General features: G+C 43.5%; 1 protein-coding gene across 2 annotated transcripts; it reads left to right on the forward strand.

Annotated features, from left to right (window-relative positions):
- The first annotated feature begins 111 nt into the window (after positions 1-111).
- On the forward strand, positions 112-20,139 carry LOC129827452 (E3 ubiquitin-protein ligase synoviolin-like). Of its 2 annotated transcripts, none has more exons than XM_055888314.1 (16): positions 112-280; positions 2,195-2,340; positions 2,444-2,536; positions 2,865-3,017; positions 3,185-3,233; positions 3,669-3,772; positions 3,927-4,053; positions 10,196-10,295; positions 10,487-10,552; positions 10,723-10,839; positions 11,068-11,228; positions 17,432-17,581; positions 17,836-17,967; positions 18,165-18,348; positions 18,439-18,542; positions 18,908-20,139. In XM_055888314.1, the coding sequence occupies exons 2-16, from the start codon at positions 2,209-2,211 to the stop codon at positions 19,105-19,107; spliced, it is 1,872 nt and encodes a 623-aa protein (XP_055744289.1). In that variant the 5' UTR covers positions 112-280; positions 2,195-2,208; the 3' UTR covers positions 19,108-20,139. The 2 variants fall into 2 exon arrangements, with proteins under 2 accessions (XP_055744289.1, XP_055744288.1); XM_055888313.1 differs by lacking the exon at positions 112-280 and adding an exon at positions 303-594.
- The last annotated feature ends 34 nt before the right edge of the window (positions 20,140-20,173 follow it).

Consider the following 20,173-nt stretch of genomic DNA (forward strand, 5'->3'; position numbering starts at 1 on the left):
AATATGTATGCTTGTTCATCTATTGGTTCGTTTTTTTTTTACCGCATGTCTACTAAAAGATGGTCTATAAACAGTCACCAGGGTACAAATCCAATGCCAAAACGCCACCGGGGTATGCCGGTGTGAAAACCCATGCACTCCCATTGAGGACCGTTAGTTAGCGAGCTATTAGCTACAACACTGACATAAATTCTTCAGTTTGAGTATCACAATTTATATTGGAATACTACGCCAGTTAATTTGTTATTCAACAGATTTTCTTCGTTGCGCCACAGCTAAGGTAATCGGTTTCCATCGAACTCATATCCCTTTGAATTGCTGGTTAGTTACCTAGTTTGGAATTCCCCGGAAGTGAGGTGGCTACTTGGAGGAGCAAGCCAAAGATAAACACGTATCCGAGAGACTCAGGCGTCTTTGGGACTGGGGTATAAATGTTAGTAAACTAGACAGCGAAATGCTTGAAGAATGGGAACGTAATTGGTCGTGATATAGTTGAGGGAGCCGACATATTTTGTAATCCTAGTGAACGCCCCAATCAAGGCGGTTGGAACAAGCTCAGCAAGTGCATTCCGTGGCGAAAACGTCATCGAATCCGTGAGTAGCTAACGTTAGCTAGGTAGCTAGCTAGTTGTCCAAATTAGTTTCGCACTACAGTGACAGTAGTACAACTAGGTAGTTAGCTAAACTAGCTGGGTATGCAGAGAAAGAACAGTCCCTTCCAGGCCAGATTAGTTTACACAACCCTTCAACTATAATCTTGCATTCTTAATTAGCTAACGTTAAGTATTAGCTTTTATGTGACTGAGTTGAATAGGGTGCTAGTTTGTCAAACTAGCCTGTTTTATTTACTTGCCAACCGATACGTCTACCCAGCTTGATAGACACACCTTGGCATTTCAACAATGCAGGTTTAGTTTGAGCGAAATTAAGACTAAATCAAATTGAGTGAATATGTATTTTTGTTTATGTCAATCTAGTTCAATCATTGCTCTCTGTTTACACTTGCCCCTGGGCAGCTGTCAACATGCATGCATATATTCACTGGCTGTTAGCGAGTTGTAAGGAAACAATTAGACAATTTCCAAATTGGATTGTCCAAAGACCAGGATTATGAAATGACAAGGTCCTAACCTGCTCTAAGTTCTGATTGCCTGACGGTGTTGCCCTGTCTCCCTGCCACACCGCTGTAGATATTGCCTGACGGTGTTGCCCTGTCTTCCTGTCACACCGCTGTAGATATTGCCTGACGGTGTTGCCCTGTCTTCCTGTCACACCGCTGTAGATATTGCCTGACGGTGTTGCCCTGTCTTCCTGTCACACCGCTGTAGATATTGCCTGACGGTGTTGCCCTGTCTCCCTGTCACACCGCTGTAGATATTGCCTGACGGTGTTGCCCTGTCTTCCTGTCACACCGCTGTAGATATTGCCTGACGGTGTTTCCCTGTCACACCGCTGTAGATATTGCCTGACGGTGTTGCCCTGTCTTCCTGTCACACCGCTGTAGATATTGCCTGATGGTGTTGCCCTGTCTTCTTGCCACACCGCTGTAGATATTGCCTGACGGTGTTGCCCTGTCTTCCTGTCACACCGCTGTAGATATTGCCTGACGGTGTTGCCCTGTCTTCCTGTCACACCGCTGTAGATATTGCCTGACGGTGTTGCCCTGTCTCCCTGTCACACCGTTGTAGATATTGCCTGACGGTGTTGCCCTGTCTCCCTGCCACACCGCTGTAGATATTGCCTGACGGTGTTGCCCTGTCTCCCTGCCACACCGCTAGAGATATTGCCTGACGGTGTTGCCCTGTCTCCCTGTCACACCGCTGTAGATATTGCCTGACGGTGTTGCCCTGTCTCCCTGTCACACCGCTGTAGATATTGCCTGACGGTGTTGCCCTGTCTCCCTGTCACACCGCTGTAGATATTGCCTGACGGTGTTGCCCTGTCTCCCTGTCACACCGCTGTAGATATTGCCTGACGGTGTTGCCCTGTCTCCCTGTCACACCGCTGTAGATATTACCTGACGGTGTTGCCCTGTCTTCCTGTCACACCGCTGTAGATATTGCCTGACGGTGTTGCCCTGTCTTCCTGTCACACCGCTGTAGATATTGCCTGACGGTGTTGCCCTGTCTTCCTGTCACATCGCTGTAGATATTGACTGACGGTGTTGCCCTGTCTTCCTGTCACATCGCTGTAGATAATTCCCGCACAATGGTGCGTGCTGCCCTGGTGACTGCCACCAGTCTGGCTCTGACTGGCGCAGTGATTGCCCATGCCTACTTGCTCAAACACCAGTTCTACCCCACTGTGGTCTACCTCACCAAGAGTAGCCCCAGTATGGCAGTGAGTAACACACTAATTCTCTACATTCTCCTATTTGTTTGATATGTTTGTCAGATGTAGGGTCTGTAACGGGGCTTTCCCTCCCCTCTCCTCTTTGTGTCAGGTGTTGTACATCCAGGCGTTTGTGTTGGTGTTTCTGTTGGGAAAGTTCATGCGTAAAGTCTTCTTCGGACAGCTGAGAGCTGCAGAAATGGAGGTATGGACCAATGATATATTATTTCAGTATTTGTTTACCTCCTGTTTGGTTTGCTAGGGTACTATATCTGTATTGCTCAATGAACTACTACTGGACTTCTATGTAATGTAATGCTGTTAATGCTTACGCCTGTGTTGCAACCCTTATACCCTCTACACACAGCTGAGCTGACCCAAGCTGTGTTGTCTTGGTCACACATTCACCATATTTACTAGACTCATGCCAGAAAGGAAAAACATGAAAATAAAATGTCAAAGCCAGTACAGGTTGGGTCAGTATGATAGTGTTTAAAAGGTTATCACTAATATTCACCTTCCTCTCTGTTCAGCATCTGATAGAGCGATCCTGGTATGCCGTCACAGAGACGTGTCTGGCCTTTACCGTGTTTAGAGATGACTTCTCTCCCCGCTTCGTAGGCCTCTTCACCCTGCTGCTCTTCATCAAGTGCTTCCACTGGCTGGCTGAGGACAGGGTGGACTTTGTGAGAGGCTGTTACATGTTAAACACATTTGTATAGATATTTCATAGTTTAAGACATTGAGTTTACTCTACCCTAAACATGTTTACCATCCGTGAAGTGGCAAGGAATGTGAAAGGAAAGCATGTGTCTTGTCTGTTCTGATGGTATTTTCCCACCTTCTCACTCAGATGGAGAGAAGTCCTAATATATCCTGGGTCTTCCACTTCAGGGTGCTCTGTGAGTATGGGTTATATTTCTCAAGGTGTTAAAGGCCCACTCAGTAATTTACACTATCTTGTAATGGGCCCTTCAGTGGTTTACAGTACAGTATGTGTAATGCTATCTTTTAATAGACCCTACAGTGTATATCAGTACCGTAATTGTTACTACTTATTGGCGTGTTACTGATTTAGTCACAGATATGTGAAACTGGTGTTTTTAGGGCCAAATGTGTTTCTTAAATTAATATGCAAATATATCAGACTGCTGCACCTGGTCTTGGATGCACACCATTTAAACTGAAACATCGACCTTGTAGCTTGATAACAGAACTGGCATATCTTGGCAAGAACCTCAAGGCCTATACTAGTGTGTTTAGTCAAAATGACTGGTAGGAATGGACAGAAACCCACTGACTGTCTTTTTATCTAAATCATTGCATCTCTCACCTAGCTCTGATGGTGTTGCTGGGAGTCCTGGACTTCCTGTTTGTCAACCATGCCTGTCACAGTATCATCACACGAGGGGCCTCTGTCCAGCTGGTCTTTGGATTTGAGGTTTGTAAAACTATACATTGCCATTTTTTGAATTTCAGTCATGTGTGATGATTTATTGGTATATGCAGTAATATTTGTTGACTTGACTCTAAGCAGTTGGTAATAATTCAGCACACGTCTCTTCTTACCAAAATAATAACTTTTGTTGTTTTAGTATGCCATCCTGATGACAATGGTGCTCACCACCTTCATCAAGTACACCCTCCATACTGTCGACCTCCAGAGTGACAACCCCTGGGACAACAAAGCAGTCTACATGCTCTACACCGAGCTCTTCACTGGTATGACACCTGTATCACTAAATATACTCTACACTGGTATGATACCTGTATCACTAAATATACTCTACACTGGTATGATGCCTGTATCACTAAATATACTCTACACTGGTATGATGCCTGTATCACTAAAGATGCTCTTCACTGGTATGATACCTATATCACTAAATATACTCTACACTGGTATGATACCTATATCACTAAATATACTCTACACTGGTATGATACCTGTATCACTAAATATACTCTACACTGGTATATCTGTATCGCTAAATATACTCTACACTGGTATGATGCCTGTATCACTAAATATACTCTACACTGGTATATCTGTATCACTAAATATACTCTACACTGGTATATCTGTATCACTAAATATACTCTACACTGGTATATCTGTATCACTAAATATACTCTACACTGGTATGATGCCTGTATCGCTAAATATACTCTACACTGGTATGATGCCTGTATCGCTAAATATACTCTACACTGGTATGATGCCTGTATCGCTAAATATACTCTACACTGGTATGATGCCTGTATCGCTAAATATACTCTACACTGGTATATCTGTATCACTAAATATACTCTACACTGGTATATCTGTATCACTAAATATACTCTACACTGGTATGATGCCTGTATCACTAAATATACTCTACACTGGTATATCTGTATCACTAAATATACTCTACACTGGTATGATGCCTGTATCACTAAATATACTCTACACTGGTATATCTGTATCACTAAATATACTCTACACTGGTATGATGCCTGTATCGCTAAATATACTCTACACTGGTATATCTGTATCACTAAATATACTCTACACTGGTATATCTGTATCACTAAATATACTCTACACTGGTATATCTGTATCACTAAATATACTCTACACTGGTATATCTGTATCACTAAATATACTCTACACTGGTATGATGCCTGTATCGCTAAATATACTCTACACTGGTATGATGCCTGTATCGCTAAATATACTCTACACTGGTATGATGCCTGTATCACTAAATATACTCTACACTGGTATATCTGTATCACTAAATATACTCTACACTGGTATATCTGTATCACTAAATATACTCTACACTGGTATGATGCCTGTATCACTAAATATACTCTACACTGGTATGATGCCTGTATCACTAAATATACTCTACACTGGTATGATGCCTGTATCACTAAATATACTCTACACTGGTATATCTGTATCACTAAATATACTCTACACTGGTATATCTGTATCACTAAATATACTCTACACTGGTATATCTGTATCACTAAATATACTCTACACTGGTATGATACCTGTATCACTAAATATACTCTACACTGGTATGATACCTGTATCACTAAATATACTCTACACTGGTATGATACCTGTATCACTAAATATACTCTACACTGGTATGATACCTGTATCACTAAATATACTCTACACTGGTATGATGCCTGTATCACTAAATATACTCTACACTGGTATGATGCCTGTATCGCTAAATATACTCTACACTGGTATATCTGTATCACTAAATATACTCTACACTGGTATGATGCCTGTATCACTAAATATACTCTACACTGGTATGATGCCTGTATCGCTAAATATACTCTACACTGGTATATCTGTATCACTAAATATACTCTACACTGGTATGATGCCTGTATCACTAAATATACTCTACACTGGTATGATGCCTGTATCACTAAATATACTCTACACTGGTATGATGCCTGTATCGCTAAATATACTCTACACTGGTATATCTGTATCGCTAAATATACTCTACACTGGTATATCTGTATCGCTAAATATACTCTACACTGGTATGATGCCTGTATCACTAAATATACTCTACACTGGTATGATGCCTGTATCACTAAATATACTCTACACTGGTATGATGCCTGTATCACTAAATATACTCTACACTGGTATGATGCCTGTATCGCTAAATATACTCTACACTGGTATGATGCCTGTATCACTAAATATACTCTACACTGGTATGATGCCTGTATCGCTAAATATACTCTACACTGGTATATCTGTATCACTAAATATACTCTACACTGGTATGATGCCTGTATCACTAAATATACTCTACACTGGTATGATGCCTGTATCGCTAAATATACTCTACACTGGTATATCTGTATCACTAAATATACTCTACACTGGTATGATGCCTGTATCACTAAATATACTCTACACTGGTATGATGCCTGTATCACTAAATATACTCTACACTGGTATGATGCCTGTATCGCTAAATATACTCTACACTGGTATATCTGTATCGCTAAATATACTCTACACTGGTATATCTGTATCGCTAAATATACTCTACACTGGTATGATGCCTGTATCACTAAATATACTCTACACTGGTATGATGCCTGTATCACTAAATATACTCTACACTGGTATGATGCCTGTATCACTAAATATACTCTACACTGGTATGATGCCTGTATCACTAAATATACTCTACACTGGTATGATGCCTGTATCGCTAAATATACTCTACACTGGTATGATGCCTGTATCGCTAAATATACTCTACACTGGTATGATGCCTGTATCGCTAAATATACTCTACACTGGTATGATGCCTGTATCGCTAAATATACTCTACACTGGTATGATGCCTGTATCGCTAAATATACTCTACACTGGTATATCTGTATCGCTAAATATACTCTACACTGGTATATCTGTATCGCTAAATATACTCTACACTGGTATGATGCCTGTATCGCTAAATATACTCTACACTGGTATATCTGTATCACTAAATATACTCTACACTGGTATATCTGTATCACTAAATATACTCTACACTGGTATGATGCCTGTATCGCTAAATATACTCTACACTGGTATATCTGTATCGCTAAATATACTCTACACTGGTATGATGCCTGTATCGCTAAATATACTCTACACTGGTATATCTGTATCGCTAAATATACTCTACACTGGTATGATGCCTGTATCGCTAAATATACTCTACACTGGTATGATCAAATCAAATGTATTTATATAGCCCTTCTTACATCAGCTGAAATCTCAAAGTGATGTTCAGAAACCCAGCCTAAAACCCCAAACAGCAAGCAATGCAGGTGTAGAAGCACAGTGGCTAGGAAAAACTCCCTAGAAAGGCCAAAACCTAGGAAGAAACCTAGAGAGGAACCAGGCTATGAGGGGTGGCCAGTCTTCTGGCTGTGCCGGGTGGAGATTATAACAGAACATGGCCAAGATGTTCAAATGTTCATAAATGACCAGCATGGTCAAATAATAATAATCACAGTAGTTGTCGAGGGTGCAGCAAGTCAGCACCTCCAGGAGTAAATATCAGTTGGCTTTTCATAGACGATCATTTAAGAGTATCTCTACCGCTCCTGCTGTCTCTAGAGAGTTGAAAACAGCAGGTCTGGTGAACAGGTCAGGGTTCCATAGCCGCAGGCAGAACAGTTGAAACTGGAGCAGCAGCACGGCCAGGTGGACTGGGGACAGCAAGGAGTCATCAGGCCAGGTAGTCCTGAGGCATGGTCCTAGGGCTCAGGTCCTCCGAGAGAGAGAAAGAAAGAGAGAATTAGAGAGAGCAAACTTAAATTCACACAGGACACCGGATAAGACAGGAGAAGTACTCCAGATATAACAAACTGACCCTAGCCCCCCGACACATAAACTACTGCAGCATAAATACTGGAGGCTGAGACAGGAGGGGTCAGGAGACACTGTGGCCCCATCCGATGATACCCCCAGACAGGGCCAAACAGGAAGGATATAACCCCACCCACTTTGCCAAAGCACAGCCCCCACACCACTAGAGGGATATCTTCAACCACCAACTTACCATCCTGAGACAAGGCCGAGTATAGCCCACAAAGATCTCCGCCACGGCACAACCCAAGGGAGGCGCCAACCCAGACAGGAAGATCACGTCAGTGACTCAACCCACTCAAGTGACGCACCCCTCCTAGGGACGGCATGAAAGAGCACTAGTAAGCCAGTGACTCAGCCCCTGTAATAGGGTTAGAGACAGAGAATCCCAGTGGAGAGAGGGGAACCGGCCAGGCAGAGACAGCAAGGGCGATTCGTTGCTCCAGAGCCTTTCCATTCACCTTCACACTCCTGGGCCAGACTACACTCAATCCTATGACCCACTGAAGAGATGAGTCTTCAGTAAAGACTTAAAAGTTGAGACCGAGTCTGCGTCTCTCACATGGGTAGGCAGACCATTCCATAAAAATGGAGCTCAATAGGAGAAAGCCCTGCCTCCAGCTGTTTGCTTAGAAATTCTAGGGACAATTAGGAGGACTGCGTCTTGTGACCGTAGCGTACGTGTAGGTATGTACGGCAGGACCAAATCGGAAAGATAGGTAGGAGCAAGCCCATGTAATGCTTTGTAGGTTACCAGTAAAACCTTGAAATCAGCCCTTGCCTTAACAGGAAGCCAGTGTAGGGAAGCTAGCACTGGAGTAATATGATCAAATTTTTGTGTTCTAGTCAGGATTCTAGCAGCCGTATTTAGCACTAACTGAAGTTTATTTAGTGCTTTATCCGGGTAGCTGGAAAGTAGAGCATTGCAGTAGTCTAACCTAGAAGTAACAAAAGCATGGATTAATTTTTCTGCATCATTGTTGGACAGAAGGTTTCTGATTTTTGCAATGTTACGTAGATGGAAAAAAGCTGTCCTTGAAACAGTCTTGATATGTTCGTCAAAAGAGATCAGGGTAAACTGTATCAGTACAGTACAGTACAGTTTACACTCTATACTGGTATGAACCCTGTATCGCTAAATATACTCTACACTTGCTGTACAACTTTAAAGGTCCAGTTTCTTGGAGCCACATTTCTGAGAATGAAAAGCATGTTCATTGAACATGCTATTTTAGTCCAAGTTTGGGGTCATTTAGAAATGTCCTTATTTTTTTAAAGAAAAACACTTTTTTTGTCCATTTAAAATAACATCAGATTGATCATAAATAAAGTGTAGACATTGTTAATGTTGTAAATGACTATTGTAGCTGGAAACGGCTTATTTTATGGAATATCTACATAGGCGTAGAGAGGCCCATTATCAGCAACCATCACTCCTGTGTTCCACTGGCACGTTGTTTTAGCTAATCCAAGGTTATCATTTTAAAAGGCTAATTGATCATTAGAAAATGCTTTTGCAATTATGTTGGCACAGCTGGAAACTGTTGTTTTGATTTCAAGAAGCAATAAAACTGGCCTTCTTTAGACTAGTTGAGTATCTGGAGCCTCAGCATTTGTGGGTTCGATTACATGCTCAAAATGACCTAGAAACAAAGAACTTTATTCTGAAACTCGTCAGTCTATTCTTGTTCTGAGAAATGAAGGCTATTCCATGCGAGAAATTGCCAAGAAACTGAAGATCGCTGTGTACTACTCCCTTCACAGAACAGCACAAACTCTTTCTAACCAGAATAGAAAGAGGAGTGGGAGGCCCCGGTGCACAACTGAGCAAGAGGACAATTACATTAGTGTCTAGTTTGAGAAACAGATGCCTCACAAGTCCTCAACTGGCAGCTTCATTAAATAGTACCAGCAAATCACTAGTCTCAACGTCAACAGTGAAGAGGCGACTCTGGGATTCTGGTCTTCTAGGCAGAGTTGCAAAGAAAAGGCCATATCTCAGACTGGCCAATAAATAGAAAAGAACACAGTCTGAGATATGGCTTTCTTTGCAACTCTGCCTAGAAGACCAGCATCTGAGTCGCCTCTTCACTGTTGACATTGACACTAGTGATTTGCTGGTACTATTTAATGAAGCTGCCAGTTGAGGACTTGTGAGGCGTCTGTTTCTCAAACTAGACACTAATGTACTTGTCCTCTTGCTCAGTTGTGCACCGGGGCCTCCCACTCCTATTCTGGTTCGAGCCAGTTTGCGCTGTTCTGTGAAGGGAGTAGGACACGGCATTGAACCAGATCTTCAGTTTCTTGGCAATTTCTCGCATGGAATAGCCTGAGAAATGTTTTTGCCAAGTGACCCCAGACTTTTGAATGGTTGTGTGTGTGTGTATATCACACACATACACTGAAGTGGGATGTTTAAGACATTAAAATCCCCCCCCCCCCCCCCCCCCCCAGGTTTCATCAAGGTCGTCCTGTACATGGCGTTCATGACCATCATGATAAAGGTGCACACCTTCCCCCTATTCGCCATCCGGCCCATGTACCTGGCGATGAGGTGAGCAACACAGCTGCTCTAAACCCTAAAATAAAGATACCATTCTAAATTCTTAGACCTAGAAGCCAGGGCTCTCTGAAGACTCCATCTGTTACCCGGCCAACTGATTGTCTTCTCTATTCGTTTTGTTGTTATTAGAGGCAGACGTAAACCATTAGAACACTTGAATTTCTGGATTCTATTTTTTTTAGGCAGTTCAAGAAAGCCGTTACGGATGCTGTAATGTCCCGGCGAGCCATCCGCAACATGAATACACTGTGAGTGTGCTATGCATCTGTCTTTTTTTATTTGTTATTTTGTGTCTCAACAATTTCAAAAATCATTCCTCTTACCATATTCATCATTTAGGAAGATTTTTTTTTTTTTTTTTTTAATAAACATCAGTGGACTTGTCCATGGTCTATTACCTCTATGTGTATATCTGCAGTTACCCAGATGCCACTCCTGAAGATCTGCTGGCTTCAGACAACGTGTGTATCATCTGTCGTGAAGAAATGGTGACTGGAGCCAAGAAACTTCCTTGCAACCATATCTTCCACGCAAGGTATTTTATGGAGACGTCTACACTAGTCCTGTTTTAGACAGAAATGTATCAGAAAGTAGCAAATACGATGCATGTATTTTTTGAATATATATTTGACTAGTCATATGAATACATTTCATCACCATTTTTGTCCCATTTATTGTTTTGGCTGGTCCTGTTGGTTTTCTGCTGTTTTTGTCACCAGCTCAGTGTAGCTAACTAACATTTTCCCTTCATTTTGTATCTCAGTTGCCTTCGTTCCTGGTTCCAGAGACAGCAGACGTGTCCTACATGTCGTATGGATGTCCTCCGGGCCTCTAACCCCAACCAGCCTCCCGCCCCAGCGCCTGCCCAGCCTCCTGCCCCAGCAGCAGCTGCCAACGCCCCTGTCCCTGGTCCACCTGGGAACGGTGGGTAGCACCACACAGAACACACCCATTGTCTAACGTCAAATGTAGTTTCATAGATTTTTAAAAACTTTTTTATTTTAGTTTTTTTTAAATTAACCCCTCTCCTCGGGGGACAAATATCTTCAAAACATTGGACAGCTTTTTTGCTACATATATATACATTTTACATACATGATACTTTTATATAAAGCAGTCACATAACAATAATACATTACCAAACATCAGCTCTTTAATCCCACCCCTCAGCCTCTCTCAGCCCGTCCCACCTATCACCAACAGACCACCTCGTTTGGTTTCCATGTGGCCATATATTTTTCAATTGTGCTGTGATGTTTTACATCATTTACATTAAATTTACATCAAATGTACCGTTCTAATCGTATAGTATCCACAGATTGAGCTAAAGATGAAAACCTTTCCTACGAGTATTATTATATTATTTATTGACTATGGTTTTCCAGATCAGCCAGCCCTGCTATTTGTAAGGTTCATTTGAAGTGCATGTTGTGATTTTTTTAACAGTTCCTGAACCTGTGACCAGAAACTAGCTACATCGGGGCAATACCAGAATAGATGATCTATTGATTCTGTCTCTTGGCAGCAAAACCTACAGAGCTGAGATTGTTGTTTGCCCCATATGTATAGCATTCTGTTAGTGGCAAGAATTTTATATAATAGTTTAACTGGGAAAAACTCAGTGTTGAATCAAGTGTCGTTTTTTTTTGTACCAGTTCATAAACCAAATGCCATGGAATTGGTACATCGAAAATCTCTTCCCATTTATTTTGTAACCTGTATGGCACAGCTGTCAACAGCCTTTGTCCTCAAATGAAACCGGTATATTTTTATGCCAGCTCCTTTCAGCCAATTAGTATCTTGATTTATATGGCAAATAACTTCCCTCGTTTCATGACGTTTCTAGATAGCTGATAGTAACCTAGTAATAGTTTCATTAAGTTACTAGATACACTACATGTCCAAAAGTATGTGGACACCTGCTTGTCGAACATCTCATTCCAATATCATGGGCATTAATATGGAGTTGGTCTCCCCATTGCTGCTATAACAGCCTCCACTCTTCTGGGAAGGCTTTCCACTAGATGTTGGTACATTGCTGCTATAACAGCCTCCACTCTTCTGGGAAGGCTTTCCACTAGATGTTGGTACATTGCTGCTATAACAGCCTCCACTCTTCTGGGATGGCTTTCCACTAGATGTTGGAACATTGCTGCAGGGACTTGCTTCCATTCAGCCACAAGAGCATTAGTGAGGTTGGGCGCTTAGGCTTGGATCGCAGTCGGTGTTCCAATTCATCCCAAAGGTTTTCGATGGGGTTGAGGTCAGGGCTCTGTGCAGGCCAGTCAAATTCTTCCACATCGATCTCAACAAACCATTTCTGTATGGACCTCGCTTCGTTGTGCACAGGGGCATTGTCATGCTGAAACAGGAAAGGGCCTGTTGCCACAAAGTTGGAAGCACAGAATTGTCTAGAATGTCATTGTATGCTGTAGCGTTAAGATTTCCCTTCACTGGAACTAAGTGGCCTAGCCCGAACCATCAAAAACAGCCCCAGACCATTACTCCTTCTCCACCAAACTTTACAGTTGGCACTGTCCATTGGGGCAGGTAGCGTTCTCCTGGCATCCGCCAAACCCATATTTGATGTTGGACTGCTAGATGGTGAAGCGTGATTAATCACTCCAGAGAACGCATTTCCACTGCTTCAGAGTCCAATGGTTGCGAGCTTTACACCACTCCAGCCAATGCTTGGCATTGCGCATGGTGATCTTACGCTTTTGTGTGGCTGCTCGGCCATGGAAACCCATTTCATTAAGCTCCAGACGAACAGTTCTTGTGCTGACATTGCTTCCAGAGACAGTTTGGAACTCTGTAGTGAGTGTTGCAACAGCGGACAGATGATTTTTACGTGCTTAAGCACTCTGCGGTCCTGTTCTGTGAGCTTGTGTGGCCTGCCACTTTGCAGCTGAGCCATTGTTGCTCCTAGACGTTTCCACTTCACGATAACAGCACTTACAGTTGACCGGGGCAGCTCTTGCAGGGCAGAAATTTGACATACTGACATCTTATGACGGTGCCACGTTGAAAGTCGCTGAGCTCCTCAGTAAGGCCATTCTACTGCCAATATTTGTCTATGGCTGTGTGCTTGACTTTATACGCCTGTCAGCAACAGGTGAGGCTGAAATAGCCGAATCCACAAATTTGAAGGGATGTCCACATACTTTTGGCCATGTAGTGTATCTGATAGTAACCTAGTAATGGTTTCAAAAAGTTACTGTGTATTTATTTTTTTATTTCACATTTATTTAACCAGGTAGGCCAGTTGAGAACAAGTTCTCATTTACAAGTGCGACCTGGCCAAGATAAAGCAAAGCAGTGCGACACAAACAACCACACAGTGTTACACATGGAATAAACAAACATACAGTCAATAATACAATAAAGTATATATACAGTGTGTGCAAATGAGGTAAGATAAGGGGGGGTGAGGCAATAAATAGGCCATAGTGGCGAAAATATTACAGTATGGCAAATTAAACACTGGAGTGATGTGCAGAAGAGGAGTGTGCAAGTAGAGATACTGGGATGCAAAGGAGCAAAATAAATAACATGGTGATGAGGTAGTTGGATGGGCCATTTTACAGATGTGCTATGTACAGGTGCAGTGATCTGTGAGCTGCTCTGGCAGCTGGTGCTTAAAGCTAGTGAGGGAGATATGAGTCTCCAGCATCAGTGATTTTTTTCAGTTCGTTCCAGTCATTGGCAGCAGAGAACTGGAAGGAAAGGCGGCCGAGGGAGGAATTGGCTTTGGGGGTGACCAGTGAAATATACATGCTGGAGCATGTGCTGCGGGCGGGTGCTGCTATGGTGACCAGTGAGCTGAGATAAAGCAGGGCTTTACCTAGCAACGACTATAGATGACCTGGAGCCAGTGGGTTTGGCGATGGATATGAAGCGAGGGCCAGCCAACGAGAGCATACAGTTCGCAGTGGCACTGCGATAGACTGCATCCAATTTGTTGAGTAGAGTGTTGGAGGCTATTTTATAAATGACATCGCCGAAGTCAAGGATCTGTAGGATAGTCAGTTTTACAAGGGTATGTTTAGCAGCATGAGTGAAGGATGCTTTGTTGTGAAATAGGAAGCCGATTCTAAGTTTAATTTTGGATTGGACATGCTAAATGTGAGTCTGGAAGGAGAGTTTACAGTCTAACCAGACACCTAGGTATTTCTAGTTGTCCACATATTCTAAGTCAGAACCGTCCAGAGTAGTGATGCTGGACGGGTGGGTAGGTGCAGGCAGCGATCGGTTGAAGAGCATGCATTTAAAAGCAATTGGAGGCCACGGAATGGGTGTTTGGCATTGAAGCTCGTTTGGAGGTTTGTTAACAGTGTCCAAAGAAGGGCCAGAAGTATACAGAATGGTGTCGTCTGCGTAGAGGTGGATCAGGTGGAGGTGGATCAGAGAATCACCAGCAGCAAGATGATGTATATAGAGAAAATAGTTGGCCTGAGAAATGAACCCTGTGGCACCCCCATAGAGACTGTCATAGGTCCGGACAACAGGCCCTCCGATTTGACACACTGAACTCAATCTGAGACGTAGGCTATTGAGTCTGCCGATAAGAATGCGGTGATTGACAGAGTTGAAAGCCTTGGCCAGGTTGATGAAGACTGCTGCACAGTACTGTCTTTTATCGATGGCGGTTATGATATATTTTAGGACCTTGAGCGTGGCTGAGGTGCACCCATGAACCGCTCGGAAACCAGATTGCATAGCGGAGAAGGTTCGGTGGGATTCGAAATGCTCGGTGATCTGTTTGTTAACTTGGCTTTCTAAGACTTTAGAAAGGCAGGGCAGGATGGATATTGGTCAATAACATTTTGGGTCTAGAGTGTCTCCCCCTTTGAAGAGGGGGATGACTGCGGCAGCTTTCCAATCTTTGGGGATCTAAGATGATACGAAAGAGGTTGAACAAGCTAGTAATAGGGGTTGCAACAATTTCGGTGGATAATTTTAGGAAGAGAGGGTCCAGATTGTCCTGATCATTTGTAGGGGTTCAGATTTTGCAGCTCTTTCAGAACATCAGCTATCTGGATTTGGGTGAAGGAGAAATGGGGAAGGCTTGGGCAAGTTGCAGTGAGGGGTGCAGGGCTGTTGACCAGGGTAGGGGTAGCCAGGTGGAAAGCATGGCCAGCCGTAGAAAAATACTTATTGAAGTTCTCAATTATCGCGCGTTTATCGGTGGGGACAGTGTTTTCTAGCCTCAGTGCAGTGGGCCGCTGGGAGGAGGTGCTCTTATTCTCCTTCTCCATGGACTTTACAGTATCCCAGAACTTTTTGGAGTTTGTGCTACAGTACGCAAATTTCTGTTTGAAAAAGCTAGCCTTTGCTTTCCTAACTGACTGTGTATATTGGTTCCTAACTTCCCTGAAAAGTTGCAAATCACGGGGGCTATTCGATGCTAATGCAGAACGCCACAGGATGTGTTTGTGCTGGTCAAGGGCAGTCAGGTCTGGAGAGAACCAAGGGCTATATCTGGTTCTGGTTCTACATTTCTTGAAAGGGGAATGCTTATTTAAGATGGTGAGGAAAGTACTTTTAAAGAATGACCAGGCATCCTCTACTGACGGAATGAGGTCAATATCCTTCCAGGATACCCGGGCCAGGTCGGTTAGAAAGGCCTGCTCGCTGAAGTGTTTTAGGGAGTGTTTGACAGTGATGAGGGGTGGTCGTTTCACCGCGGACCCATTACAGGCAATGAGGCAGTGATCGCTGAGATCCTGGTTGAGGACAGCAGAGGTGTATTTGGAGTTCAGGTTGGTTAGGATGATATCTATGAGGTTGCCTGTGCTTACGGATTTGGGGTTGTACCTGGTGGGTTCATTGATAATTTGTGAGAGATTGAGAGCATCAAGTTTAGATTGTAGGATGGCCGGGGTGTTAAGCATGTCCCAACAGCACGAGCTCTGAAGATAGATGGGGGGCAATCAATTCGCATATGGTGTCCAGGGCATAGCTGGTGGCAGAAGGTGGTCTATAGCAAGCGTCAACAGTGAGAGACTTGTTTCTGGAGAGGTGGATTTTTAAAAGAAGCTTGAATTGTTTGGGTACAGACCTGGATAGTAAGACAGACCTCTGCAGGCTATCCCTGCAGTAGATTGCAACTCCGCCCCCTTTGGCAGTTTTATCTTGTCGGAAAATGTTATAGTTAGGGATGGAATTTCAGGGTTTTGGGGGGTCTTCCTACGCCTGGATTCAGATACGGCTAGGACATGCGGGTTGGCAGAGTGTGCTAGGGCAGTGAATAGAACAAACTTAGGGAGGAGGCTTCTAATGTTAACATGCATGAAACCAAGGCTTTTACGGTATCTGATGTTAACCTAGTAATGGTTTCAGGAAGTTACTAGGTATCTGATGTTAACCTAGTAATGGTTTCAGGAAGTTACTAGGTATCTGATGTTAACCTAGTAATGGGTTCAGGAAGTTACTGTGTATCTGATACTAACCTAGTAATAGTTTAATTAAGTTACTGTGTATCTGATACCAACCCAGTAACAGGTTCAGGAAGTTACTGTGTATCTGATACTAACCTAGTAATGGTTTCAGGAAGTTACTGTGTATCTGATACTAACCCAGTAACAGGTTCAGGAAGTTACTAGGTATCTGATACTAACCCAGTAATGGTTTCAGGAAGTTACTGTGTATCTGATACTAACCTAGTAATGGGTTCAGGAAGTTACTAGGTATCTGATACTAACCCAGTAATGGTTTCAGGAAGTTACTGTGTATCTGATACTAACCTAGTAATGGGTTCAGGAAGTTACTGTGTATCTGATACTAACCTAGTAATGGGTTCAGGAAGTTACTGTGTATCTGATACTAACCTAGTAATGGGTTCAGGAAGTTACTAGGTATCTGATACCAACCCAGTAATAGTTTCATTAAGTTACTAGGTATCTGATACTAACCTAGTAATGGGTTCAGGAAGTTACTAGGTATCTGATACTAACCTAGTAATGGGTTCAGGAAGTTACTAGGTATCTGATACTAACCTAGTAATGGTTTCAGGAAGTTACTGTGTATCTGATACTAACCTAGTAATGGTTTCATTAAGTTACTAGGTATAAAGTGGGTTGACTCCCAAGCAAGCAGCTGACTGACATGCGTCTCCTTGTCTCTAGTTGGCCCTGGAATGATGCCCCACTTCCCCCCAGGGCTGTTTCCTTTCTGGGGCCCCTTCCCTGGAGCGGCCCCCCCTGCTGGTGCTGCTGGCGCCCCAGGGGCCACAGAGGCAGTAGGGGCCACAGAGGCAGCTCAGACTCAGGGAGCTGGTGAGTGTCGTTTCTCCTCTCTGGTACTTAGACTGGCATTTTGACATTCTAGTATAATAGCTAGCTATTAACCAATTGAAGGGGTTGTTTCTCCGGACCTAGATGACGAAATGGCACGTTCAATAGCGATTCTCAATTGAGCATGCTTTTTGGTCCAGGACTAGACTTCCTCTGGGTCTGGGAGACCAGCCCTAAAGTGTCCATCCTAACATTCTGTGAACATTGAAGTCATCATTTCTCTTTGTATGAATCAGGCACCACTGGGGCCAATACAGTCGGTGCTGCTCCTGCTCCAGGAGGCCCTATGCCTGGGTTCCCCTTCCCCTCTTTCCCTCCCCCACCGTTCCCCTCAGCTCCATGGCTGACTATGCCACCTCCACCGTTTGGTAAGAACTGGAGTCATTCTTACTCCTTCACTTATAAATGAAGCCTCCATCATGATATACTGTAGATGGGCCACCATTTTCAACATTTCAAGCAACAAATTTGTTCTTATTTACCAAGTTGCTGGGAGGAGGGCTGTTCACAAATCTGTAAGGCTGGCATCTTGAATAACCTTGTTATGCCGTGTGTTCTGTCCCAGTGTCATCCATGCCCCCTCCTCCCCCGGCCCTGTCCACCATGTCAGAGGCTGAGCTGAGGGAGTTGGAGCAGGAGGGCCGTAGAGGCCTGGAGGCCAGACTGCAGTGTCTCCACAACATCCACACACTACTGGACGCTGCCATGCTCAACATCGACCAATACCTCACTACCGTCGCCACGCTCACGTAATGATGCCTTGTTTTCATTTTTTATGTGGGTCAACATTTCCCTTGTTGTTTAGCATATGATTATCACGCTGCTCCTTTGCTCCTCAGTCCTCCTCAGTCTGAAACCAGCAGCGCTGCTGGCGAGGCCAGTGGATCATCTCCTCCCTCCACTAGTGCAGAAACCCAGGAGAAAGACTCTCAGAGCAGTACAGGTGCAGTGCATTCTTGATTCCCCCCCCCACCCACATTTTGTGTTACATCCTTATTCTAAAATGTATGGAGAAGAAAAGTGTTTTTCTACACACAATGACAAAGTAATGACAAAGTGGAAACAGGTTTTTAGAAAATGTTGCTAATTTATAATTTTTAAAAAGTGGAAAATGTCTCCACTAGTGCAGAAACCCAGGAGAATGACTGTCAGGTAAGTCTTCCTATTGACTGACGGATATTGTGAAACAGAATTATTCAGTTAGGAATCCGGACTAGCCGTTAGTGGGATTTTGAAGAGGCTTTTTTTTTTTTACACTGTAGACACATTTTCTCACTTTAGTTTCTCTCCTTTGTCTCTTCTCTCCAGCCCCTGAACCTGAAGCTGTGAATGGGGCCACAGGTTTCTCCCAGCCAGACTCTACCACGTTGGGCGACAGTGAAGACCAGAGGGATGAAGAGGAAGGAGATGGAGAGGAAGTCGCGGAAGACGGAGAGCCCAACCCTTCAGAGCTGAGGCGCCGTCGTCTCCGCAAACTCGAGACCACACCCCCTCCACCTGACCACTAAAACATGCCTACTGGTGCATTCTGGGAACTTGACTTATCAATCAATACATTCGATGACCAATTAATAATTATGGCTGTATTTTATTTCTCTCCTTTCCCCCCTCCTGGCTCTGTGTTTTGTGTTGTTTAAACTCAGACAGCCAAGAGAGAGGAGGAAGGAACAACTTGTTGTTGTTGGAACACATAAAAGCAAGATTCTTTTCTTTTTCTACTGCTTGACATCTTATGATCCATATGCAGGTTTTGTCCCCCCCCCCCCCTGTTTACCCAATACTGAGGGGTCATATTCAACACACAGACCGGACTTCTTCAAATACACACCTGGCCTGAGACCGGACTTCTTCAAATACACACCTGGCCTGAGACCGGACTTCTTCAAATACACACCTGGCCTGAGACCGGACGACTTCTTCAAATACACACCTGGCCTGAGACCGGACGACTCCTTCAAATACACACCTGGCCTGAGACCGGACGACTTCTTCAAATACACACCTGGCCTGAGACCGGACGACTTCTTCAAATACACACCTGGCCTGAGACCGGACGACTCCTTCAAATACACACCTGGCCTGAGTTCTTGTTCAGTGACAACAAAGTGAAGTGTTTTTAAATCTCAGGTCACTGGTACTTGTCCTTCCAACTGTGAAAGGTTACTTTTTTCTTTTTTTTCTGCTTGACTGTAAAATGTATCCTCCTTATTGTCCAGCTTGTCAGACTGTGTTACAGGGAGGTCTGACCCATTGAGTTAAAGGAAGCAATGTTAAATTTCAGTCTGGCTTTGTCTGTAATGATGCCCTATTCCCTATGCAGTGCATAGGTCTCTGGTCAAGTAGTGCACTATCTAGGGAATAGGGTGTCGCGTCCCTAGTGATGGACGATTTAATACTTTCTCTGGGATATCAAGACTTTGCTGCAGGCGTGAGCATTATAACTTAATAAGAAAGTGGGTTGATTTAACCTGTACATACTGTAAAAATAGTTTTACTAGGGATGATCTGTACATACTGCAGAATAAACCATTGAAATGTAACGTTGCTGTTATCAGAGCTCAGCGTGCATGTCTT

The sequence above is a fragment of the Salvelinus fontinalis genome, chromosome 29, assembly GCF_029448725.1.
Source record: "Salvelinus fontinalis isolate EN_2023a chromosome 29, ASM2944872v1, whole genome shotgun sequence".
NCBI classification, from domain to species: Eukaryota; Metazoa; Chordata; class Actinopteri; order Salmoniformes; family Salmonidae; genus Salvelinus; species Salvelinus fontinalis.